This window comes from Ostreococcus tauri (genome assembly GCF_000214015.3).
Source record: "Ostreococcus tauri WGS project CAID00000000 data, contig chromosome 12, whole genome shotgun sequence".
Lineage (NCBI taxonomy): Eukaryota > Viridiplantae > Chlorophyta > Mamiellophyceae > Mamiellales > Bathycoccaceae > Ostreococcus > Ostreococcus tauri.
The window spans coordinates 436,899-460,202 of record NC_014437.2 but is presented as its reverse complement, the minus strand read 5'-3'; the positions used below and the strand labels follow the sequence as shown (position 1 = coordinate 460,202).

Sequence of the window (23,304 nt, the reverse complement as noted above, 5' to 3'; positions counted from 1 at the left end):
ACTCGCCCGCGTCGAGCGCCGCGCGCGCGTGCGACGGCGCGCGCGCGTGGGATCGCGCGCGCGTCGGACGGCGCGCGCGTGGGATCGCGCGCGCGTGGGACGGCGCGCGTCGGACGATGGATGCGATGGGGACGACCGCGCGCGACGCGGGCGCGGTGACGACGCGGGCGCGGCGCCGAGGGACGGGCGCGACGTCGGAGGCGTCGCGCGTCGTCCACGCCGTGGACGCGGACGCGCGGACGTACACGGCGGCGGAGGTGGCGACGCACGCGCGGGCGGATGATTGCTGGGTGATCGTGCGCGGCGGCGTGTACGACGTGACGGCGTTCGTGCCGAGACATCCGGGTGGGAACATGATTTACGTCAAAGCGGGGGGGGAGTGCACGGCGCTTTTTGATTCGTATCATCCGGAGAAGGCGCGGGGGGTGCTGGAGAAGTACAGGATCGGTGACTTGACGCGAGAGGAGGGGTCGGCGGCGGATGGGGACATCGTGGAGTACGCGAAGGATGACTTGAAGGACGGTGCGTTCTTTGCCGATTGCAAAGCCGGGGCGGCGAAGTATTTCAAAGAAAATAAGCTCGATCCGCGCGTGCACTGGGAGATGTACGCGAAGACGGCGGCGATTTTGGTGGGGATCGTCGTCGGGCACTATTACTCGTTCTTCGCGCCGGGCGTGAGCTTCGGCGCCGCGCTCGCGTTTGCCGCGTTGCACGGCACGTGTAAGGCCGAGGTAGGGGTTTCCATTCAGCACGACGCCAATCACGGGGCGTACGGGAACAGCCGCACGTGGTTGCACGCGATGCAGTTGACCTTGGACGTCGTCGGCGCGTCGAGCTTCATGTGGAAGCAGCAGCACGTCGCCGGACATCACGCATACACCAACGTCGAGGGGATCGACCCGGACATTCGATGCAGCGAGAAGGATATTCGTCGCGTGAACGAACACCAACCCCACGAGCCCTATCACGTGTTCCAGCACGTGTACTTGGCGTTCATGTACGGTTTGCTATCGCTCAAGTCGTGCTTCGTCGACGATTTCAACGCCTACTTCTCCGGACGCATCGGCTGGGTCAAGGTGATGAAGTTCACCCGCGGCGAGGCGATCGCATTTTGGGGCACCAAGCTCTTGTGGGCCGCGTATTACCTCGCGTTGCCGCTAAAGATGTCGCATCGGCCGCTCGGAGAACTCCTCGCACTCTGGGCCGTCACCGAGTTCGTCACCGGATGGCTGTTGGCGTTCATGTTCCAAGTCGCCCACGTCGTCGGCGAGGTTCACTTCTTCACCCTCGACGCGAAGAACCGCGTGAACTTGGGATGGGGAGAGGCACAGCTCATGTCGAGCGCGGATTTCGCCCACGGATCCAAGTTTTGGACGCACTTCTCCGGAGGCTTAAACTACCAAGTCGTCCACCATCTCTTCCCGGGCGTCTGCCACGTGCACTATCCCGCGCTCGCGCCAATTATTAAGGCGGCAGCTGAGAAGCACGGCCTCCACTACCAGATTTACCCCACGTTTTGGTCCGCCCTGCGCGCGCACTTCCGGCACCTCGCCAACGTCGGCCGCGCCGCGTACGTACCGTCCCTCCAAACCGTCGGATGATCATTGCACGTATTTTATTATTCTCACAGCATTGTGTATCAATCTTTACCGATTAGCGCCGACTCACGCTCTACGCCTCGCTCGCTCGCGCGCTCCGCCTCCAACTGCGTCTTCCGTCCCGCCCGCGACGCCCCGCGATGACCCGCGGCGTCCCGCACAGTCCGTCGCACGTCATGCCTCGAGACCGTACACCCTCTCTGGGCGTGTTCACCCTCGGCGGCATCATCGCCCTCGCGTCTCAGCGCGCTCTGAACGTCCTACGCGGAGCGAAATCGTCCAAGAGAACGAACGAATCATCATCCACGACCAAAAAGGCGTCTCGACACAAATCGATCGTTCGTCGACTCTACCGCGAGGTGTGGAACGCTCACGACGTTCGCACCGCGGATACGGCGGCGAAACAGTACGTGAGCGATGAACACGTCCTGATCGACCCGTCGAACCCGAACCCGGAACCGGGGGTGGAGGCGTACATGCAACACGTCCGCGGAAACCGCGAGGCGCTGCCGGATTACGTGATCGCGATCGATGCGTTGATCGAAGAGGGCGACGTGGTCGTGGCGCAGTTGAGTTTCAGTGCGAGTTTGAATGGAAGACAGGCGCGATGGACCGGGACGTGCGTGATGGAGTTCGAGGACGATTTGATAATCAAATCGTGGGTGAACACGGATGCGATGAGCGCGCTGATTCAATTGGGATTGATGGCGGATTTGGTGCACACGGGGCCGGATAAATCGAGACCGGTGACGCACGCGCTGATGGGAAGAGACGAGCCGCACCCGGAGACCGTGTTGACCGGGAAGGAGTGGTTGCTGTACTTTGAGGAGGTGCACGAGAGTTGGGAGCGTCGATCGATGGATAGCGAGCAGGCGGCGGCGCTCAGGACGGATCACAAGACCGGGCTTGCGATGGCGGTGTAGCGCCGTGCGAGCGAGAAACCGATACGGTGAGAATAAAAAGACATCCCTGTTACTCCTACCGGTAGTGTAATAATTTTACAAACGAATCAAAGTTGTTCAAAGTCATCGCTGACTCTCATCTCAGAGCTCGACGTGGTCGTCCTCCCACATTTTCTTGTGAAGCACATCGTGCTTGAGCGTCGTCGCGAGCCAATTCGCGTGTCGAAGCGTCTCAGCCGATGTTGTTGTGCGCATGATAAACTGTAATACCTCGAAAGGGGTCAATTTCCCGTCGTTCATGTCCGTCATGTATCGAGGCCAATTTTTATTCCCCGCAGCGAACATCGCCACCGTGGGCGTCTGGTCGTCTGAACCGTACGGCGGTGGCACGTCGTTCACCGTTCCATCCACGTACGCGATCTCCAAAAACCCTCGTGCGGTTTCGTTCGCGTGAAACATTTCTCGAACCGTTCCGAGAACGGACGCGGCGTAAAAATGCGCCCACTTGTCCAGCTTTGGAAATCCCACGTACACCACGACGTCGCTCTCTCTTCGCACCGCCTCCTCGTGAAAGGTCCCCGCGGTGACCTTTAACATCCCATCCACCATCTCTCCCCTCTTGGGTCGCTGTTCGCTCCTGTACTTTCTCGAATCACCCTCCGCGACGTCGTCCTCGTCGAACTCCTCGAGCTCGTGCATCGAGAGCGCCTCCTTACACGCGCGCGTCGCCTTGCCGCACATCTCGTAATTCCAATTCCAACCCACCGGATCCCACTTCCGCCACGCGTTTCGTGACTTCTTCTCTCCTCTCACCGTCCGCTCTTCGCGTCCTCCGCCCCTGGCGAGCCATCGATGATACGTCGCCGCCACCGCGTCCTCGCTTCGCTCCATGATCTTCTCGCACGCCTTCCGCACGTCCACGTCTCGCCACGTCGCGCTCAGACGACACACCGGCGCGATCGCCGTCTCGATAGCGTCATCCATCTTTCCGTAATTCGCGTTCGTCTTCGCCTTGCCACGAATGTCGACGAGCGCGCTGATCAAATTGTCATTGAGCGCGCGCGTCAACGCGTGACACGCGCGACACGTCGCGTCTCGTCCGAACGCGTCCAGGCCGTTGGCGAAGACGCGGTTGACGGATGGATTGTCCGTGCGCTGCGTCGTCACGACCTCGAGGGCGTTCGCGCGCGGAAGAGGGAAGAGGGTGAGGATGAGGAGCGGCGCGGAGAGGACGCGCATCGAAGCGCGCGTCGCGTTGTGACGACGGATGGGGGGATTCGCGCGGGATGTTCGCGCTATTCGAGCTATTTCGACTAATAATGCTAGATTGTTCAACGATGCCTCGCGATCAACGCGCGAGAGCGTCTCGGATGAAGTCGTAGATGAGGAGCTGGACGAAGACGACGGATCCGGTGTGCAGCAGACGCGCGCGCCACCCGGTCATCAATCCGATCGCTCCGAGCTCCGAGGCGACGGTGATCGCGCTCGGACGGGCGATTTGTATCGATGTGCCGCCATCGTCCTCCGCGTGCGCACCGCTCGCGCGTCCTTTGTTCAAAACCGAGAGCACCGTGTCGCCCGGTTGACTCGCGAGCGACGCGAGGACGCCCGCGAGCAGCGCCGCCGCCGGCCGCGTCGTCGCCGTCGACGTAAGCCCTGAATCCGCGAGAACCCGCGTGAAGACGTCGTAAGACACCAACTGCACCGCCGTGTACGGCAACATCTTCGCGTAAATCACTGGTAAATTCCCGAGCGTCGTCCCGAAGCCGCCCTCTCGCCCGAATCGTCTCGCCGCCTCGCCGAAACTCAATCCACCGTACCCCGCGTCGCTCACGGCTCGGATTCGCATCTGTTCCATCGGCGTCAACACCGCACTCCCCACGATCTCGGCGCACATCGCACACAGCGCGAGCGTCACCAACGACGCGATCGAGCCGTCTCCGTCGACGCTCGCGAGCCGCTTCGCCGCGTCGAAGCCTCCGTACTTCAACGCGCCCTGTAGCCCGTATCCCACGAACGTCTGCGTCCATCCCGCGGTGAGCGCGACGACGCCGTGTCTTCGGGCGATCTCCCGGGCGACGCCGAGCGCGGAGACGTCCTCGAAGGTCTCCGTCTGGAGCTTGGTCTTGACCACGTCGAGCGGGACGGAGGCGGAGTGACTGACGCACGCGGCGACGCCCCCGGACACGGCCGCGGCGACGACGGGTGGAAGCGCTCGGGTGCGCGCGCGCGCGCGGGTCGTCGATGGGGCCCATCTGGAGGGGCGCGGAGGTCGGGAGACGGGCGCGGCGGACATGGCGCGGCGGCGTGTGCGGGACGCGGCGGCGCGGTGCGTCGACGTCGACGCGCTCGAGGCGTACAGTTGCGTAGATGATTATCAAAAATGCCCACGCGCGCGCGTCACGCGTGGCTGGCTCGCGGCGTCTCACGACGAGCGAACGAGCGGCGTGGTTTCGTCGGCGACGAGCTTGGATCGACGACGTCGCTGCGCAGCGACGGCGACGATGGCGATGAGACCGATCGACGCCGCGAGCGCGGTTACGGTCTTGGAGCGGAGCGCGCCCTGGGTGGAGGTCTCGACGTCGTCGTCGTAACCGAGGCGTCTGGCCCAAGTCGACGGTCCCGGGTATTCTTCGTTGCTCCTGTCGAGGGTGGTCGCGCCACCGAGGCGAGCCTCAGCCGAGGCGGTGATGAGGTTCGACCAAGCGGTCGGGTCCTTCGCGGTCGGGCACGGGTTCTTCCAGTTGGTTCCGGCGCAGTCCGAGCCATCCGTCTTGATGCAGATGGGGGTGCAGCACATCCCCTTGCTGAATGAAACCTCGGCGCCCGGCACGATGGCGGCTTGAGAGATGGACAACGGCACTTGGACGCCAACGAAGTTGCCCAAGCTCCCGCTGTAGAGGTACGTGAGACCACCCTCGCCTTCGATCTTCAGAGGCGTCGGGAGGTTGATCGAAAGACCGGCATCGATGAGAGAGCACTCGCCCGGGACGCTGGACATCTCCTTGTAGCCGGAGAGCGCGAGGCCGGGCTCGGCGTCGGCGTCGAGTGGGTTACCTCCAAACTTGCGACCTGAAGAAGCGCACGCGCCGACGTAGCAGAACTTGTTTCCGACAAGATCGAAGCCGACGCCCAACTCGGTTCCAATCCCAGCCGTGTGAGTCCCGAACGTGACGTCGACATCGAGAGTGAGACCGAGCGTGAACGCCGACTTGGCGCCGCCGATGGCCGGACAGTCTTGTTTAAGCGTCTCAATCGCCGCCTTAAACACGTCGATGGCGACCGAGGCCGAGGTGAACATGGTGTTCCAGATGATATCGCACGCCACGTTGTCCAACTTTTGGTAAAACTTCGCCGGGTCAGCCTTAATTTGCTTCACCATGGACGACGTACCGCCGTTTTGGAACGCGTTATTCTTCAAGTTATTCGCGATACCGCGCATGGTACTCGGCGAGATGTCGCACTTCAAGCCGTTAAAGAACGCGACGATCATCTCCGCCACCGCCGTCGCGTCCGCCGCGAGCGCACTCGCCTCCGATTTAATCGTCGAGACAGCGTCAGAGGTGAACCCCTTCGTCGCATCGTACTTATTCTCCAGCATATCCGTCGAGTCTCCGGTGAATTTCGTCACCTTGTCCCCAAACTTTTTCTTCACGTTGTTATACGTCGCCTGGTACGTGCTCCCGGCCATGGCTTTGCCCGCGTCGTACGCATCCTTCGCCATATCCGCCGTCGTCTTCGTCACCGTCTTCGTCACCGTTTCCGTCGTCTTCGTCACCGTCTTCGTCGTCTTACTCGCCGTCTTCTTCGCGCTCTTTTTGATCTTCTTCCATCCCCCGAGCGCGCTCGCGTCGTGGCGTTGGAATCGCGCCCGCGGCGTCGTCACCGCGCTCGACGCCGCGCGCGCCGGAAGCGCGACCGCCGCGACGGCGAGGACGGCGAGGAGGAGGGCGAGCGTTCGGGACGTTCGCGTCGCGCGCGGCATCGTCGTCGTCGCGCGCGCGTGGGCGCGTGGCGTCGACCACGCGTCGCGCGCGTGGGTGTTGGACGCACCGTGGGTGTTGGGCGCACCGTCTGTGTCAACACTGTTTGCGCACACGAAATGCCTGGAACACCGAGACGCGGGTAGGCTGAAAAAGAGAGCTATCGTGGCAACCGCGGCCGCGGACGGGAGACGACGACGACGGGCCCGGGCGCGTGTCACGGGGTGTCCATCCAGACGAGGACGTCGGCGACGAGGGCGCGCATGCGGGCGCGATTTTCATCCGAGCCGGGGGCGTCTCGCGCCTCGCGCGCCTGCGCGCGCGCGCGGTCGAAGCTCTCGCGAAGTACGCCGAGAGGCGAGGCGTCGGGCCTGATCCCGAACGCGTCGCCGAACGCGGCCAAGATGTCACCGCCCTGCTCGGCGACGTCGTAGATCTCGGTCGGGATTTCGATGCCCGTGTCTCGCCAGAGCGGGAACACGTGGTCTCCGGGACGCGCGCGCACGGTGAGGTCGAGGTCGCTCGCCGCGACGGCGCCCGCGAGCGTCGCCGCGAGCGCGCTCGTCTCGTCTATGGTATCGTCCTGAAACTTAATCAGGAGATTCTTTTTCGTGGAGTAATACTTTTGGATCAGCTTGGCCGACTCGGTCGGCGTCGGCGTGAACTCGGCGCGCCCGTCGGCGATTTCCAAAATCACCGGCTCGAGCGTGTCCAAAATCGGCAACAACTCTCGCACGAGCGGCGGTGCGAACTCCCTGAGTTGCGTGTCCGCATTTCGTTGCAACGATCGAAGTGGCGACTTGTTCGCGGCGTCGAGTATCGGCGACAGACCGCGTAAACCGGGCGCCAAGACGTCGGCGAAGAGCGGAATCGCATCCGTCGCCGGCTTGTTATTGAACGACATCATCACGTTCCCTCGCCGCTTCGTCTCGTATCTCGACGCGATTAAAACCGTGAGCAACGCTCCGAACGAGTGTCCGACGCCGTACACCGGAAGTTCGTCGAACCCGTCCACGTTGCGTCTCAACTCCCGAGCGCATCGTTCGTACCGCTGCCACGCCTCGTCCGCCACTCTCAGGTGATCCAATCCCATCGCGATCGGCGTCGCGATCACGATCGCGTTCCCCTCTCTCACCAACGTCTCGCACATCTCCGAGTACGTCACCTGCGGCGACGCACCGACGAACGCGCCGCCGCAAAAGTGAATCACCCGCGTCGCCTTCGCGTCCCCTTTCGGAGCCAAGACGTACGCCTCATCCACCCTTCGCCACCCCCGCTCCGCGCTCGACCCATCGACCGCACCCGCGGCATCGCTCGCCCATCGCTCGAACGCCCCGAACGCGTCTCGCGCGCCCTCGGACGTCGACGCCGCGCTCGATGTCGACGTCGACGCTTTCGTCCACGTTCGCCCGACGTCCGCCCGACGTCCACCCCCCTCGCGTCTCGACGACCGCGCCCGAGGCGCGCGCGAAACCGCGCCCGTCGCCCGCGCGCGGGCGTCCACGCGCGCGCGCATCGTCGCAGTGCGGTCGCGCGTTCGCTCGACGCCGCGACCGGGGCGGCGGTCGATGGGCGCCACCGGTGACGCCCCTTTGGACGCACGTACAATCGAACGGGGCGTCCACCGGTGACGCCCCTTTGGACGCACGTACAATCGAAAAGGGGCGTCCACCGGTGATGCCCCTTTGGACGCACGTACAATCGAAAGGGGCGTCCACCGGTGATGCCCCTTTCGACGCATTCGAGATCGAAAGGGTCGTCCACCGGTGACGCGCGGGTCGATGCGCGGGTGTCCTGGACCCTGATTTTACATACTGCGCGTCTGTCAAGGGGACGTGGCTGCGTTTTGGCGCCCGACGCCGCGACCGGGGCGCGGGCGACGCGCGCGGTCTCTGTGCGACGCGACGCTCGACCATGGTGCGCGCGACGATCGACGCGCGCGCGCGCGCGAGGGACGGAACGATATCGCCCGCGCGTCGCGACCGCGTCGACGGCGACGACGGGCGCGGCGGTTGGCGCGGGGGGCGACGCGCGGCGCGCCACCCTTGGGGTTTCGCGCGATCGCTTTGATTGGCTGCGCGGGCGTCGCGTCGCGCGCGGGCGTCGCGCGCGGGCGATCGAGGGCGCGATGTGGATGCCGATGCATGCGTTCGAGGGTTTTGACCGGGGTGATCGCGTCTCGCGCGGTCGTGGGCGCGGGAACGCGGACGATGGGATGACTTGAGATGGCTGCGCCAAAGCCCTAGGAGGAGAGAGACTGACCTCGACGAACGCGTTCTCGCTTCGCAGTCCTCGCAAGCCGAAGAAGATGCCCTCATCGGGCAGGCGCGTAAGAAGAACCCGTACAAGAAGTTCTCCTACCGCGGGATCGACTTGGAAGGTCTCCTCGAGATGAAGAACGATAAGCTCGTGACGTTGTTCAACGCGCGCATCCGTCGTCGCTTCAAGCGCAACGGCTTAACCATGAAGCACAAGAACTTGATCAGGAAGCTTCGCAAGGCCAAGGCGGCTGTGGTCGGTATGGAGAAGCCGGAAACTGTGCGCACGCACCTTCGCAACATGCCCATCATCCCGGAGATGGTTGGCTCTGTCGTCGGCGTGTACAACGGCAAGGTGTTCAACACGGTTGAAATCAAGCCGGAGATGATCGGGTCGTACCTCGGTGAGTACGCGATCACGTACCGTCCGGTCTCGCACGGTCGCGCCGGTCTCTCGGGCTCCAAGTTCATCCCGCTCAAGTAAGCGACGAGATCAATCGTGGTCTCGCGCATACAGAGCGCGGCGAAAGGAGCTGGGGTTAGTGAGAAGTGTTAGTGTGGAGGTTGTGTGAAGATTGAGAGACGAATTGACGTTGCCTCGATCGAACGTCGCGTCGACGACGCTAGAACATTAAAACGGATTGTAGTGATCTAAGCGAAGATCCGAACAACGCGCGCGCCCTATAACAGTCCCTCAACGGCGCCCGCGCGCCTCACTCCTCGAGGCGTCCGCCATGGCTGATGACGCGTGGGTCGATCTCGAGCCCGTTCTCGTCGAGCTCTCCCCGAACCTAGCCTCGGGTGAGCTCGTGCACGACGATGCGTTCTCCTTATTCGACGCCATGAGCGCTCTGGACGTCGGAGATCCCAAGATGGACGCCGGCGCGCGCGCGCGCGAGGTCGTCGCCGTCGAGGAAATCATCTCCAGCGGCCGCGCGCCGCTCGAGCTGGAAGCAAACGATCTCGTGCTCGAGGCCGACGCGTTGTTGGCGTGCGAGTGCGCTTTCAGGAGCGGGCACGCGGCGGCGACGACGCTGTGGAGCAACGCTCGCGTCGCCACGCGCGCGAACAGGACGGCGAGCGGGACGGCGAGCGCGCTCGAGAAGTGTCTCTCCTCGCTCGTTTCGAGCACCGTCGCGAGCGCGCGCAGGGTGTTAGAGATCGTGAAGCTCGGTGACGTGTACGAAGAGGAAGATTTCGCGGTCCAAGGGGAGTTGTTGGAGCGCGACGGCGAAGCGGGCGAGACGAGCGGGTCGGACGGCGACGAGAGGCGACGCGCGCTCGATGCTTTGGAGAAAGACACGTCGATCGACGCGACGTGTAAGGCGGCTATTCGAGTAAGGTTGGAGTTTAGGGAGGAACATGGGGAGATGATGGCGTTACTCGCATCGTCCATCGGGAACAAGGGCGACGGCGTGGAGAAGGCGCGAGAGAAGGCAAAGCGCGCAAAGGCGTGCTTGGAGAAGATGCGAGAGCGCTACGCCAACGTCGAGGACGCCGACGCGCTGGATTGGGATCCGAGCGGTGGTAGTTTTTCAGATGGCATGAGTACGCACCTCCTCGGTGGGGCACCGCCGAGGCAGGTTACGTTTCTGAGCAGACGGCGAGCGATAGATTACTTTGACAAGGAAATCGACGACGTCTTGGTCGCCGCAGACGTGTTCAAATTTCGCGCTCGCGGGAGCGTTCCCACGATTGAAGCCATTCTCGATTCGTTGGAGACATTACAGGACGTGCGACCTGGGGCGGTCGCGCTCGGGCTCGTCGCCGCAGAACTCTTGCACGATCAGAAGCTGTGCGGCGTTGAAGTGGGCAAGGTTGGCCTCCAGTCGGCTTGGACGCACATATGCGTCGAGAACGCGTCACTAGAGAATTCATTCGCGCACTCAAAAGAGAATTTGGATAAGTTTAAGGACGAGTGCGTGCAGCCGCTGACGATTTTGGTTCGCTCGTTTTGCGTCAACCGTGCACGTTTCCGTCGGTGTCTCAGGAGATCGCTCGGCGAACTTAGTCACTTACAAGCCGCCGCCGACGCCTTGGACGCCGCTGAGGACGTGGCTCTGGCGCAACTATCTGACAGTTTGAACGTGCAGATCTTACAATCTCTGAAATCGCCCTTTCTCGCGTGGACGGAGCACCTCACCGCGACGGTGCAACTCAGGCACATCGAGCTTGGATTTTCTCTGAACCTGTACCTCCCGCACGAGTATCCGATGATTTACTTCTACATGCAGAACTTGCAAATCTTGCAAACGAATGAGATGAAGCGACGTCTTCCTCTGATCATGCGGAACGCGGGACCGGAGAAGAACGTGATGGACTCCGATGACTTCTCTCTCGTCCAGTTCAACATGCTCAAGCTCTTGATGTACATCGCGTTGCAGTACACCTTCATGGCGCTTATCGAGCGCGGAAAGGTGCGAAAATGCGAGACTCCGTTCAGCGGCGAAGATCTGCGCTACTGGCAGCGCTTCAGCACGTTTCAGACCGTCGATGTGCCGCAGGCAAGACTGTACGAGGACTACGTCGCCATCGTCGCCAGCAACGTGGCGAGCCGCAAGGCGAACATGAAGAAACAGGGACATCCCGAGGCGGACTCCGATATCGCCGCGTGCGTCGAGACTGCGTCACTGATGTACGTCCAAGCTAGAGAGGCGGCAAAGACGCTCTTGAAGTCAACGGCGTTGCCGCCCACGCGTCTTCGCGTCGTCCGCACCGCCGAGCGCATCGCCGCCAGAAACGCCGTAAGCCTCAAAGTCTTGCTCACGACGGACATGGTGTGCGAGATTGACGACAGCGACGAGTTCTTCGTCGCCGTTACCGCTCGCAAACCAACGGAATAGCCGGTTTCATTAATATCCGTAACCGCCGACCACGTACCCGGCGGCGCCGCACACGCCGACGCTCCAACCGTCCATCCGCGCCTCGCGCCCGCGCTCGCGCGCGTGCACGCGTCATCGCCCGCCACGCGTCTCTTCGCGACGCCTCGATGCGCGAGAGAGACGGGAAGAGACGTCGCGCGAGAGCTTCCAAATTCGCCCGCGCGCTGCGCGCCTGGTACGTCGCCCTTCACGCTCGCGCCCGCGTCTTCGCCTCGCCCCGAAGACGCACGTCGCTGTTACCAAAGGTCGAGGACGTCGCGGAAGCGCCGCGCGCGTCGACGGAGGCGAGCGACTCGGACGTGGAGATTGTCTGCGAGACGACGGCTTCGACGGCTTCGACGACGCTCGGGAGACACTTGCGCGCGCTCGGTCTGCGTCGAAGAGGGGTCGTCCCGGATGGGAACTGTTGTTTTCGATCGATCGAGGCGGGGGCGCGAACGCTCGAGGTCGGGCGGTGGGGGATCGCCGGGACGTCGTGGGCGGACGTCCGCGCCGCGTGTTGCGACGGGTTAGCCGAGGCGATGCGACGGACGCGACCGGGGAGCGATGAGCGTCGAGCGCTGTTTGAATTGGTGTTGCACGGGAATGAGGGACGCGGGTACTTGCGTCGCGGACGGTTGCGACGAGCGAGCGACGAGGAGCGGTTCGCAAAGTATCTGAAGACGATGCGGGCGAACGCGGCGACGTACGCGAACACCAGTCGTTGGTCGAGATACTGGGGGAGCGACGCCGAGGTCACGGTCATTTCACAACTCGCCAAGACGGCGATCGTGTGCGCGGAGACCTCGAGCGACGCTCGAGGTGCGAACGAGCCGGCGTCGTTTTGTGTCGCCGTCCCGGATTTGGAAAACACCTCCATCACCGCTGCGAGATACTACGCCTCCGGCGCACTCGATGCTAGCGAAGGTACTGTCACCTGGATGTCGTCCCGACGAGACGTCTCGTACGTTCTTCGCGCCGTGGACGCCGATGACGATCGATTCCGCGCGCAGATGCGTCGTCACCCGTCCGCGGGCATCGCTCGCGTCCCCGCGATAGCCATCCGACACCATCCCGGCCACTTCGAGGCGCTCGTGTGCGACGATAACAAATGCCTCGTCGTCGACATCGTTCGCAGAAGGCGCGAGCGCTCGAGACGGTAGGTCTTCCGTGACGTTAGACGCGTATTAGACTCGCACGCGAAATAGAATTCATTTCCACGGTTGACATTCGACCCACATTCGTCGCCGCATCGACGCCATCATGCCATCCGATCCCCCAGGAACGTCGAGCGATGACGTTGTATCGAACGCTCGGTGTCTGCGCGACCTCTTACCGCTTCTATCGCTCGAAAACGCGCACGAACGCGCCGCCGCCAGTGAAAAACTCCTCGAGCTCGAGTTCGGTGACGACGCGCGTGGCGTCCCGTGGGCGCTCGCTCTGTGCGCGTCTGGGTGCGTTACGCCTTTATTACGATCGATCCAACGCGTGAAGCGAGACGTCGAGACGTTGGCGCCGATCGAGGGGGATGTGGAGTGCGTCGCGGGCGACGCGGCGCTCTTGGTATTGAGCGAGCTCGCGAATGTCGCGGCGGGACTACTCGAGTCGGAAGGGTATCAGCTCGAGGCGTGCGAGAGCACTGGAAAAGCTTTATTCGTCGATGTCCAGAGCGGGATGGCGAGCGAGGTCGCTCCGGGGCTGAGATGCTCGAAAGGGATGGATCGAGAAGACGCGTCGGCGCTCAGATTGTTGATCGAGACGTTAACGCTGGTGACGCCGATCGGGGTCGATGCGCGAACAGGTAAGCTGGCGTGGAGCGTGGAGATCATCGATCACGTGCCGATGCGGGACGATGGGGCGAGACCGGAGGTGAGCGTGATCGATATGGCGGTGGAGGGTGGGAGCGTGGGTGAGCTCACGCGGGCGCTCGTCATCGGGCCCTGGCGGGGGAGCGACGGGGACGTGGACGCGGAGAAGGACCCGAATGAACCTCTTGGGTTGGCGTTAGATTCATGGAGGGACGCGACGTACGTTGCCGGCGCTCTCTCGGGCGCGGGGACGGTTTTGAGACGGGTGTTGGTGTGCGGATGCGCAGGCGGCGCTGTGCCGACGTTTTTAACCAGGTACTGCCCTGAGGCGTCCGTCGTCGTGGACGTCGTCGAATCGGACGAGGTTTTGGTCGAGCTGTCGGAGACACACTTCGGTTTGGCGTGCGCGAGGATGCGCGCGGACGAGAACGGGTCGTCGGGGCGGTGCCACAGCGACGTGCGCGTGTGGTGTGAAGATTTCGTGCAATGGGGACGCCGGAGCGCAGCGGCGGCAATCAGGTACGACGCCATCCTCGGCCGCTTCCCCTCGGACGCTCCTGTGAAGGATATTTGGGACATTATTTGCGCGCTTCTCGCGGACGATGGCGTCGCCGCGTTGTCTTCCTGCGAGGGAGATGCCGCGGAGGCGATGACGACGGAAGACGAGTCGCGCGTTCGATTACTGCGCGACCCGGAAAATATGACGTTTGAGGACGTCGGGGACAGACCAGAAAAGCGCGCAAGGGCGAGCGTGGCGTCGGATGTTCGCGCACAAGATGTGGTTTGCTATTTTGCATCGTCACCAGGCGATGACGTGTTCGATCCGGCGACTTGGATGGAATGCGCGACAAAGAAACTCGGCGAAGCCGTCGAGCGGTTTCCTTACCGAGTCGCCGGGTGCGACATTCACGGATGCGTCACCGTGCTCGATTACGCTGAGCGTGACGCAAACAATGAGGCAAACGGGATTGGGCGTATAGATGCCTCGAACGCGGCTTGGGACGCGTTCGATGACGGTCCGATGGCGCACTCTAACGCGGAGAACGTCTTTGATGCTGAGTACTGGAACGCCATTCTGAGCGCGCATGGATGTTCGATCTCTAACGGTTCCGACTCACATTTCGACGAGGTTGATACAAGCGCAACGGTGAGGCACATCGACACGCTTCACGACGAGGGATACGTTTGGGGAGACGTCATCATCCCATCCGAGCAGACCACAGCGCTTCGGCGGGGGATCGAGGCTCTCGTGGACGCCAAGTGGCCTCCGGCCTGCGTCTTCGTGTCCGACGTCGCTTGGCAGGTCATCGACGCTTTGTTCGCCCACGCAGAGGCTTTACTCGGTGGTGAGTGCGTGCTCGAGCCCTCGATGGCTGCGTTCAAACTGGAGAAGGACGCGTCCGGGAAGCGGTACATTGGGAACAATTTCGGCGTCCCGCATCGCGACTACTCTCGCGACGACGCCGTCGACGAAGATGGCCGCGCGCAAGTCCTCAGTCTGTGGCTTCCGCTCAATCGCGTGACGGAAACCAGCGGCTGCATGTTCGTCGTCTCTAAGAAGGACGACGCCGACGGCGGCATGAGCGACGCTGCGAAGACGGCGCCAGAGGTTCCTCGCGGCGCCGCCCGTGCGCTCGCCCCGGTGGACCCCGGATCACTCCTCGCCTGGGCCGGAAACATCATTCACTGGGGAAGTGCGTGTGCGTTAGACTCTCCAGACGCCCCACGAATGAGCGTTGCCTTCGTTTTCCGCCGAAGAGGCGACGCCGAGCGTCGAGCCGACGCGCGCTGTCCGCCGCTCACCCGAGCCGACGCGCGATCCGCCAGTCTCGAGCGCCGCCTCGCCGTCATCCGCCACGCCCTCGGCGTGTTCGAACACTGGTACGGTGACGCCGCCGACGTCAGAGCGAAACTTTCGGCGTGATTCTCTCCATCGACCGTGTTATGGACATCATCGATTCGTCGTCGCGTCAACCGCCCGCCCGCCGCGTCCCCAATACAGTTGCAGCACACGCAACGCGTCGTCACTTTGTCGATCGTCACGACTCGGCGCGCGAGTCTTCCCGCGCGAGACCTCGCGCGAATGTTTATCAACATCAGACGCGCCGTTCGCGCGCGCGTGCGCGCCCACGCGTGCCCGGTCGCGTCCGCGCGACACGTTTTCGTCCGCGCTTCATCGTTGCTCACGACTGAAGAACAATCGAAAACGACGCACGATGAAGACGAAGAGCGCTCGCGCGCGTCCTCCATGGTCGAACCCACCACGGGAATGCATCGTCGAGCGACAGATGACGTGGTGGTGATGCACCCGGACACGTCGAGAGGAATAGAGGTCTTACACAACCCGGTGTACAACAAGGGAACGAGCTTCACGGCGAGCGAGCGGGAGAGACTCGGCGTACGTGGACTCGTTCCACCGCGGTTTTTCCCGATCGGGCAGCAAGCAACGAAAATATGGGCGCAGAATCAAAGTTTGGAGAGGCCGCTCGATAAGTGGCAGCATCTGCAGGATTTAAAGGATCGTAACGAGACGCTGTTTTATCGCCTGGTGCACGATCACATCGAGGAGTTGGCGCCCATCATTTATACGCCGACGGTCGGGGACGCGTGCTTGAATTTCTCGAAGTTGTTGAGACGGGCGCGCGGGATGTACTTTTCGGTGGACGATAGGGGAGACATCAACTCGATGATGTTTAATTGGAAGCGCTCGGTGAGCGTCATCGTCGTCACGGATGGAAGTCGGATTTTGGGCCTGGGGGATCTCGGGACGAACGGGATGGGGATCTCGCAGGGTAAGGTGGACCTATACGTCGCGGGCGGCGGTTTTGATCCTCAGCATGTCTTACCCGTCGTTCTAGACGTCGGTACGAACAACGAAGACCTGTTGAACGATCCATATTACTTGGGTGTGCCGCGAAAGCGCCTCGAAGGAGAGGAATACTATGCGTTCATCGAGGAATTCATTCGCGGCGTTCGTAATCGTTGGCCCAACGCGCTGATTCAGTTCGAAGATTTTCAGACTAAGCACGCGAACAAAATTTTGCAGCGATACCGCAACGACGTGCTCTGCTTCAACGACGACATTCAGGGCACCGCCGCTGTCGTCTTGGCGGGTCTGTACGGGGCGATGAAGTGCTTGGGCGGACACAGGAAGGATATCGTGAAGCAAACGTTCGTGATGTGTGGCGCTGGGAGCGCTGGGAGCGGAATTGCGTCGTTCATTCACCAGGCGCTTGTGGCCAATGGGCTGTCTGAGGATGAGGCGTACCAGCGATTCTACATCATCGATAAGGATGGCTTGATCACGCACGATCGGAACCTCGATGCGCCCGGCATGGAGCCGATTAGGCCTTTCGCTCGCGCCCGAAGCGATTTACCCGATGGGACCAGACTTTTGGATGTCATCGAAAAGGCGAGACCGACGACACTCATGGGGGTCTCCACGGTGAGCGGGTTGTTCACGAGAGAGGTGCTGCAGAAGATGGGCGAGATAAATGAGAGGCCGATCATCATGCCCCTATCCAATCCCACGTCGCGAGCGGAGTGCACAGCGCAACAAGCGGCGGAAGCGACCGGAGGGAGGGCGATCTTTTCAGCTGGATCGCCCTTTGAAGATGTCGAGATGCCGAATGGACACGTGATGAAGGCGAATCAAGGGAACAACTTTTACGTCTTCCCCGGCGTCGGTCTCGGCGCGCTCCTCTCCAAATCATCGGTAATTTCGGACGGCATGCTTCAAGCTGCTGCGATGGCCGTCCCGGCCATGCTTACGAGGGAGCAGCACGAGTCGGGAACGATATTTCCGCGCATAAACCGAATCAGAGATATCTCTGCGTACGTCGCCATCAAGGTCATCGAAGCCGCCGCTCGCGAGGGTCGCGTCCCGGAAGACATCAGAAAGATTGTCTCCAAGGGCGAGGAGGCGCTTCGCGAATATGTTTATAGCACAATGTGGATTCCGAATTATCGACCGACCGTGTTCAGTTGCTCGAGCCGCAAGTAGAGTCGCGCATTCAGAGGGACGCATTGTTCTAATATTCTGTGATTAAATGATTCTTTTGTCATAATCAAAATTCGTTTCGATTCACGCGGCCTTAACGGCGGCATCAATGCGACGCGCTGTCTCAGAGATCGTGTCCCAATCACCCGCCTTGATGGCGTTTTGGTCGAACGCCGGAGCGACGAAGCCGAGAGAGCTGGCACCCGCACGCAAGAAATCCGCCGCGGTGTCGATTTCAACGCCAGACGTCGGGTTGATGCGGAGCATCGGCAGCGCGTTCGCTACAGCACGGACCCAGTTCGGACCACCGGCAACGCCCGGGAAGAGCTTTTGAACCGGAGCACCGAGCGTGTACGCTCTGTAAAGCTCACTCGGCGTTTGGCAACCCGGGATGCAAACAATCTTGTTTGCTGCGCACCATTCGACAACTTCCGGAACCAAAATCGGAGCAACAATGAACTTGGAACCCGCGTCCAACGCCATCTTGGCATCATCAATGTTCAAGATGGTACCGCAGCCGGTCAAGACGTCGGTGCGATCGGCAAAGCGAGAGACAGCGTCGAGGCAGCCCGGCGTGGTGAGGGTGAACTCGGCGAGCTTGAAACCGCCTCGGACGGCGGCATCCATGGCGTTGTACGCCGCACCTTCGACGCTGGTGCGGAGAACAGCGCACGCCTTGTGTTTCGCGAACTCCTCGAGGACGCGATTGTACTCGGCGTCGGTACGCATGTACGATTTGTGGCGAACTTGTTGCGTGCTCATGCCGCGACGGGAGCCGAGCGTGTTGCGGCTCTTAGGGATGCCACCGATGCCGGCGCGCGCGCCCGGGTTGGCCGCGGTGTGCGCAAACTTGCTCGAGTCGTAGCCCTTGCTCGCGAGGAGCTTGCAGAGCGGAGAATCCTTTTTGATCTTTCCGGAGACAAACGGATAAAACTTACCCGGCGGTCCTGGGTTCGCGGTCAACTCATCCTTCACGATGCCCTCAACAATCTCGCGAGAGTGCGCGATGTCGTACACCTCTTGTGCGTGAGACGCCGGGACGATAACCACACCGTCTTGGTCGCCGATCACCGCGTCACCCGGTCTGACGACGATGCCGCCGCAGACAATGACGCCATTCGCCTCCCAAGGCTGGTGCACGTGCGGCCCTTGACGCGGCGTCGTCGAGATCGAGAACACCGGGAAGCCGTACTCGCGCAAAACCGCGGTATCTCTCACGCTCCCGTCCGTCACCAATCCAGCGCATCCTAATTGCTTCAATCGCAAAAACTTGATGTCGCCGCCGACGGATTCCCACGGTCCGACGGATTCCATCACGACGCACTCGTTCGGACCCGTCTGCTCGAACGCTTCGTACTCGGGCGATTCCGTCCCCGCCGGCTTACTCGCCGCAATGTCCGGCCTCTGCGGCACGAATCGCAGCGTCACCGCTCTACCGACCAACTTTTTCTGCCCCTCCGTGAGCGGTCGCGCGCCCATCACGTGGCTCGTCGGCCAGCCGAGCACCCACAACCCATCGATCAGGGCTTGCGTGCTCAGATCTCCGAGCTTGTGCAAGAGATCATCGCTGATCGTCTTCTCGTGTCGCGCCGGTCCGGTGGCGAGCGCGCGGATCGCCATCTGCGGCGCGCTCAGCGCGGTGCGCGTCTCGCTCGCCGTCTTCGGCATCCATCCCGCGTGTGTCGTCGTCACCGCGCGCGCGGCGCGCAGCGCGGTGCGCGCCGTGCGTCTCAACGCGCTCGACATCGTGCGTCTCGGCGCGTGCGTGCACGGGCGACGCGCGGGTGTGTGGAGGGCGCGATCGCGCGATGGCGGCGAGCGCGGTCGATCGAGGGTTTGTTGGATAGGGCGTATTTCACGGGTCGTGACTCGTGGGTGAGTCCCTCGTGCGTGCGGGATCTCGCACACGCGGGTCGTTTTCGCGTGCGAGGGGGTAATTTCATGAGTCATGACTCGAGAATTGAGCGCGTGACGGGTGAATATACTCGCGTCGCCGAGACGCGCCGAGACGCGAGCGGAGAAATGTTTTACACGTGACGAGATCGATCGAACCGGTGCTCATATCGCATCCGTGGAGACGTCCGCGGCGGCGCCGCCGTCTCTGAGGTCTCTGGTCTCGTCGCTCGATTCCGCGTACTTCGCCTTGGCCACGGCGAAGACGCCGAGCATGGTGACGCACACGCCGATCAGTTGATCCCATTGAAGACGCTCGTCGAGGAAAATCCTGGCGAGAATGATCGCGAAGACGACTTGAATGCCCGAGTACACGGTGGGGAGGACGCCCTTGACGCGCGCGATGGCCCACGAGTTCAACGAATGCGCGACGACGCTCGACGCCAATCCGGCGAACGCCACCGAGCCCCACGCGCTGGCCGGTACCTCGCTCGCGCGAAGATTCTGAAACGCCGGAATCGCGATCAAAATAATACCAAACTCGGCGAACGTCGTGGCTAGGAACAAGAACAACAACGGGTACGGGTACGTCTTCGTCGCCAAACCCAAGAGCACCGCGTACATCGAGTACGAACCGACCTGCGACAACAGCATGAACACCTCGCCCACCGTGATCCCACCCGCGGTGAAAATCTCGTACGCCCTCAACGCTAAAACCGTACCCACGAAAACCACCACCACCCCCGCCGCTTTCAATCGCGTCATTCGTTCGAGCGGTTTCTTCGACCCCAAGCCGTCTTGCCCGACGCACGCGCTCGCGACAGCCACGATGACCGGAATCAACGGCTGCACGCACGCCACCAACGTCGCCCCCGATTTCGCGTTACACACGAACACCATGAGATACGCCCCACCGATCGAGACCCCCATCGCCGGGACCCATCGCGCCAAGTCTCGCCACGGCGCCCGTCCGCCCTCCCGTCTCGCCTGCGCCGCGAGAAACGGCAACGCCACCCCCAATCGCATCGCGCAGAACGCCGTGGGCTCGATGTGCCGCAATCCCGCGTTGGCGAAGACGTGCATGAGGCCCCAGATCAACTGCGCGGACGTCAACGCGGCGTGATTCGCCAGCGTCGCGCGGTCGTGCGCGGACATGTCTCGAACGCCCCACGACCTCGACGCGCTCGTCGACGGCGCGTCACCGCCATCGCGGCCGCGGAGACGATCGAGGACGCCGTGGGCGCCGTCGCGCGCGCGCGCGTCCATCGCTCGCGCCTCGGTGCGCGGTCGCGTCGTCGCGCCGTCGCGTCGATGGCGGCACGACATAAACACCCACCGGACATACGACACAGGTATACATCACCATACAGTACGAGATCTCTCCTCGTTCCGGGACACGTCACGCCGACGAGCAACACATAAATCACATCATCGGACAATCGATGCGTATACGGTGCATATAATACTTTGTATAAAAATACGATCGTTGATACCCCGCATCACCCGCGCCGGTGACGCGCCATCGCGCGACGCCTTCGCCCATGGCGGACGCGGACGCGATCGAGTGCGCGATATGCCTCACGACACCCGCCCCCGAGGACGTCGCCCTCGCCCCGGCGTGTCTCCACGTCTTTTGCGCGTCCTGTCTCGTGCGCTGGGCGAGTTTCACCGCCCCGGGGGCGTCGACGAAGTGCCCGTGCTGCGCGCGCGCGTTGCGCACGGTGTTGCTCCGTCGAGGCTTGGACGGGACGGTCGATGCCGGAGGGTACCTGCGGGAGGAGTCGCTGTGTTTGCTCGCGCGGGCGCGGTGGACGGAGGACGGGACGTGGAGCGGCGACGAGCGGGACGGGCGCGGCGAGAGCGACGACGATGCGTACGAAGACGCGGCGGAGGCGATATTGGATCGAAGCGCGCGACGGCGGGTTGTTTTGGGGAATCGACGGTTCGGTCGGGGGGGGTTCGTGGCGAACGGGGGTGGACGGACGTACGCGACGCCGGCGGCGAGGGGGAAGACGTCGCGAGGAAAAACGCGCGTCGACGTCGAGAAGAAGGAGAGGGATGGGACGAGTCGAGGGGGGTCGGGGAGCTCGTCGCCATCGATGGAATCACCGGGATCGAAGGTTGAGGACGAAGAATCGACGCCGCGTCGACGGGGGAAGAAGAGCGCGAAACGCGCCGAGTCGATGGCGAAAAAGGCGGAAAAGGAGAAGGAACGCGCCGCGTCGAGGCTTCGTAAACGCGAAGAAGAAGCGATGGCGGCGGCGGCGAGGCGCGCGGCGGTCGCCGCGGCGAAAGAGCTCGAGAGTTTGGCGCTCGGAGGGACGGCTTGAGCTCGTGTATCGATATTGAAAGTTCATGAAATGTTGTATTATCAACGCAGTTTAACGTGTAAACCATCGACAAGGCGAATATTTCCTCACTTCATGCTCGAGAGCACGGCCTCGCGCATGAGCGAGATGTCCGCGGTCTCACCGGTGAAGAGCTCAAACTGTCTCGCCGCTTGACCAACGAACATGTCGAGCCCGCTCGCGATTTCGCAACCCGCCTCCTTGGCTTCGCGAAGAAGCCTGGTGTCCAGCGGCGTGTACACGGCGTCGAACACGACGGAGAAGTCACCGAGAACGCTCGCGGGCGCGGGAGATTCCGCGATGTACGGTTGCATCCCCACGGAGGTGGTGTTTGCGAGGACGTCGCCCGACGCTCGTCCCTCCGCCAAGTCCTCGAGCGACACCGCGCGTCCGCCGCACGCGTCCGCGAGTGCCTGCGCGCGCTCGACGCTTCGATTCGCGATGATGACGTTCGCGCCCTTGAACTTGGCGCCGAACGCCAGCGCCTTACCCGCGCCGCCGGCACCGATGACGACGACAGTTTTTCCCTCGAGCGCCTTGGCCGCCGGCGTCCCAGTTTTTTTCTCCATCGCGACCTCGATCGCGTCGATCGCCGCGGCGTAATCGGTGTTGTAACCCTTCAAGCTTCCATCTGGCTGACGAACGAGCGTGTTCACGGCGCCTATTTGCTTCGCCACCGGGTCGACCTCGGCGCACGCCTCGAGCGCGGCTTCTTTGTGCGGAATCGTGACGCTGAACCCCACGAAATCTTCAGATCCAAAGAGCGGCGACGCGAGAAACTGCTTGATGTCCTTGACCAAAAGCGGGACGTAGCACGCATCGACGTTCGCGGCGGCGAGGCACGGGTTGTGCAACGCCGGCGATTTGCTGTGTCCAATCGGGTTTCCGATCACGCCCATCACCTTTGTCGACGACGTCTGCGTCGGTACGCGGTACATGTCTCTCAGTTCACCGAGCAAGGGCTGTCCCGGCGCGCTCTCGGCCCCTCGCCGAATCGCGCCAAAGGTCAAGTAACTCCCGAATTTCGCCGCGAGCAAGCGCGAGACCTGTCCGTGCTCGCTCATCCCCAGTGCGATCGTCTCCTTCTCCCCGCCGCGCTCGCGAAGCAAACGCTCCAGTCGCTCCACGTCCTCAATCTCCTTGCACACGCACGCTATCTTGACGATGTCCGCCCCCGCCGCGACGCACGCCGCGTGAATCTTCGCCAACTCAACGTCGCTCGGCGTCTCCTCGTAGTTGTGCGAGCTCAGAATAATCTTCGTCTTCCCGTCCCCGCCGCTCTTGAACGAATCCGGCGCTCGAGCGAAGAACCGCTCCGCCGCCAACAATTCGCAATCCACGTACGCCGCCCCGAGCTCGTACGCCTCCCACAACGAATCTAACCGCTCATCTTCGTCCCCATCGTTCCTTCCACCCTCCCATATCGGTCGATTCGTCACGATGGCGGGTCTCTCGCACTTTCGCAACAACGCCTCCGTCGCCTCGCGTCCGCGTCGCTCCAAGAAATCCATCCGCAGCTCCACGACGTCCGCGCCCAACTCGATCGCCTCCTCGACGTCGAGCAAAGCGATCGGGACGCTCGGCGCCACGACGGAGGTCGTGAGCTTACACGCGCCCGCCGCGACGCCGCGCGCGCGTCCTCGGATCGTTCGC

The 23,304-nt window shown here is 62.6% G+C and overlaps 15 protein-coding genes across 15 annotated transcripts; 8 read left to right on the top strand and 7 right to left on the bottom strand.

Annotated features, from left to right (window-relative positions):
• Positions 1–116: 116 nt before the first annotated feature.
• Positions 117–1,601, top strand: OT_ostta12g02740 (Cytochrome b5-like heme/steroid binding domain; the record flags this gene model as incomplete). The annotated part of the gene is made up of 1 exon (XM_003082376.2): positions 117–1,601. One exon carries the CDS (start codon positions 117–119, stop codon positions 1,599–1,601), a length of 1,485 nt encoding a protein of 494 aa, XP_003082424.2.
• Positions 1,602–1,738: 137 nt separating this feature from the next.
• OT_ostta12g02730 (Polyketide cyclase SnoaL-like domain) lies at positions 1,739–2,521 on the top strand (the record flags this gene model as incomplete). The annotated part of the gene is made up of 1 exon (XM_003082375.2): positions 1,739–2,521. One exon carries the CDS (start codon positions 1,739–1,741, stop codon positions 2,519–2,521), a length of 783 nt encoding a protein of 260 aa, XP_003082423.2.
• Positions 2,522–2,641: 120 nt separating this feature from the next.
• On the bottom strand, positions 2,642–3,739 carry OT_ostta12g02720 (unnamed product; the record flags this gene model as incomplete). Its single annotated transcript, XM_022982913.1, has 1 exon — positions 2,642–3,739. One exon carries the CDS (start codon positions 3,737–3,739, stop codon positions 2,642–2,644), a length of 1,098 nt encoding a protein of 365 aa, XP_022840132.1.
• Positions 3,740–3,848: 109 nt separating this feature from the next.
• OT_ostta12g02710 (Mitochondrial substrate/solute carrier) lies at positions 3,849–4,796 on the bottom strand (the record flags this gene model as incomplete). Its single annotated transcript, XM_003082374.2, has 1 exon — positions 3,849–4,796. One exon carries the CDS (start codon positions 4,794–4,796, stop codon positions 3,849–3,851), a length of 948 nt encoding a protein of 315 aa, XP_003082422.2.
• A 129-nt stretch (positions 4,797–4,925) lies between these two features.
• On the bottom strand, positions 4,926–6,485 carry OT_ostta12g02700 (unnamed product; the record flags this gene model as incomplete). Its single annotated transcript, XM_003082373.2, has 1 exon — positions 4,926–6,485. One exon carries the CDS (start codon positions 6,483–6,485, stop codon positions 4,926–4,928), a length of 1,560 nt encoding a protein of 519 aa, XP_003082421.2.
• A 215-nt stretch (positions 6,486–6,700) lies between these two features.
• Positions 6,701–7,999, bottom strand: OT_ostta12g02690 (Protein of unknown function DUF1350; the record flags this gene model as incomplete). Its single annotated transcript, XM_003082372.2, has 1 exon — positions 6,701–7,999. The coding sequence occupies one exon, from the start codon at positions 7,997–7,999 to the stop codon at positions 6,701–6,703; it is 1,299 nt and encodes a 432-aa protein (XP_003082420.2).
• Positions 8,000–8,397: 398 nt separating this feature from the next.
• OT_ostta12g02680 (Ribosomal protein S19 conserved site) lies at positions 8,398–9,225 on the top strand (the record flags this gene model as incomplete). Its single annotated transcript, XM_022982912.1, has 2 exons — positions 8,398–8,400; positions 8,773–9,225. 2 exons carry the CDS (start codon positions 8,398–8,400, stop codon positions 9,223–9,225), a joined length of 456 nt encoding a protein of 151 aa, XP_022840131.1.
• A 250-nt stretch (positions 9,226–9,475) lies between these two features.
• On the top strand, positions 9,476–11,584 carry OT_ostta12g02670 (NatC N(alpha)-terminal acetyltransferase, Mak10 subunit; the record flags this gene model as incomplete). Its single annotated transcript, XM_003082371.2, has 1 exon — positions 9,476–11,584. One exon carries the CDS (start codon positions 9,476–9,478, stop codon positions 11,582–11,584), a length of 2,109 nt encoding a protein of 702 aa, XP_003082419.2.
• Positions 11,585–11,730: 146 nt separating this feature from the next.
• OT_ostta12g02665 (hypothetical protein) lies at positions 11,731–12,765 on the top strand (the record flags this gene model as incomplete). Its single annotated transcript, XM_003082370.1, has 1 exon — positions 11,731–12,765. One exon carries the CDS (start codon positions 11,731–11,733, stop codon positions 12,763–12,765), a length of 1,035 nt encoding a protein of 344 aa, XP_003082418.1.
• A 100-nt stretch (positions 12,766–12,865) lies between these two features.
• On the top strand, positions 12,866–15,334 carry OT_ostta12g02660 (Phytanoyl-CoA dioxygenase; the record flags this gene model as incomplete). Its single annotated transcript, XM_003082369.1, has 1 exon — positions 12,866–15,334. The coding sequence occupies one exon, from the start codon at positions 12,866–12,868 to the stop codon at positions 15,332–15,334; it is 2,469 nt and encodes an 822-aa protein (XP_003082417.1).
• A 345-nt stretch (positions 15,335–15,679) lies between these two features.
• On the top strand, positions 15,680–17,413 carry OT_ostta12g02650 (Malic enzyme, NAD-binding; the record flags this gene model as incomplete). Its single annotated transcript, XM_003082368.2, has 1 exon — positions 15,680–17,413. The coding sequence occupies one exon, from the start codon at positions 15,680–15,682 to the stop codon at positions 17,411–17,413; it is 1,734 nt and encodes a 577-aa protein (XP_003082416.2).
• Positions 17,414–17,494: 81 nt separating this feature from the next.
• Positions 17,495–19,156, bottom strand: OT_ostta12g02640 (KDPG/KHG aldolase; the record flags this gene model as incomplete). Its single annotated transcript, XM_003082367.2, has 1 exon — positions 17,495–19,156. One exon carries the CDS (start codon positions 19,154–19,156, stop codon positions 17,495–17,497), a length of 1,662 nt encoding a protein of 553 aa, XP_003082415.2.
• A 312-nt stretch (positions 19,157–19,468) lies between these two features.
• Positions 19,469–20,569, bottom strand: OT_ostta12g02630 (Drug/metabolite transporter; the record flags this gene model as incomplete). The annotated part of the gene is made up of 1 exon (XM_003082366.1): positions 19,469–20,569. The coding sequence occupies one exon, from the start codon at positions 20,567–20,569 to the stop codon at positions 19,469–19,471; it is 1,101 nt and encodes a 366-aa protein (XP_003082414.1).
• A 275-nt stretch (positions 20,570–20,844) lies between these two features.
• Positions 20,845–21,633, top strand: OT_ostta12g02620 (Zinc finger, RING/FYVE/PHD-type; the record flags this gene model as incomplete). The annotated part of the gene is made up of 1 exon (XM_022982910.1): positions 20,845–21,633. One exon carries the CDS (start codon positions 20,845–20,847, stop codon positions 21,631–21,633), a length of 789 nt encoding a protein of 262 aa, XP_022840130.1.
• Positions 21,634–21,719: 86 nt separating this feature from the next.
• Positions 21,720–23,304, bottom strand: OT_ostta12g02610 (Shikimate dehydrogenase substrate binding,N-terminal; the record flags this gene model as incomplete). Its single annotated transcript, XM_003082364.2, has 1 exon — positions 21,720–23,304. A coding segment is annotated over one exon (1,585 nt), but the record flags the coding sequence as incomplete, so codon positions are not given.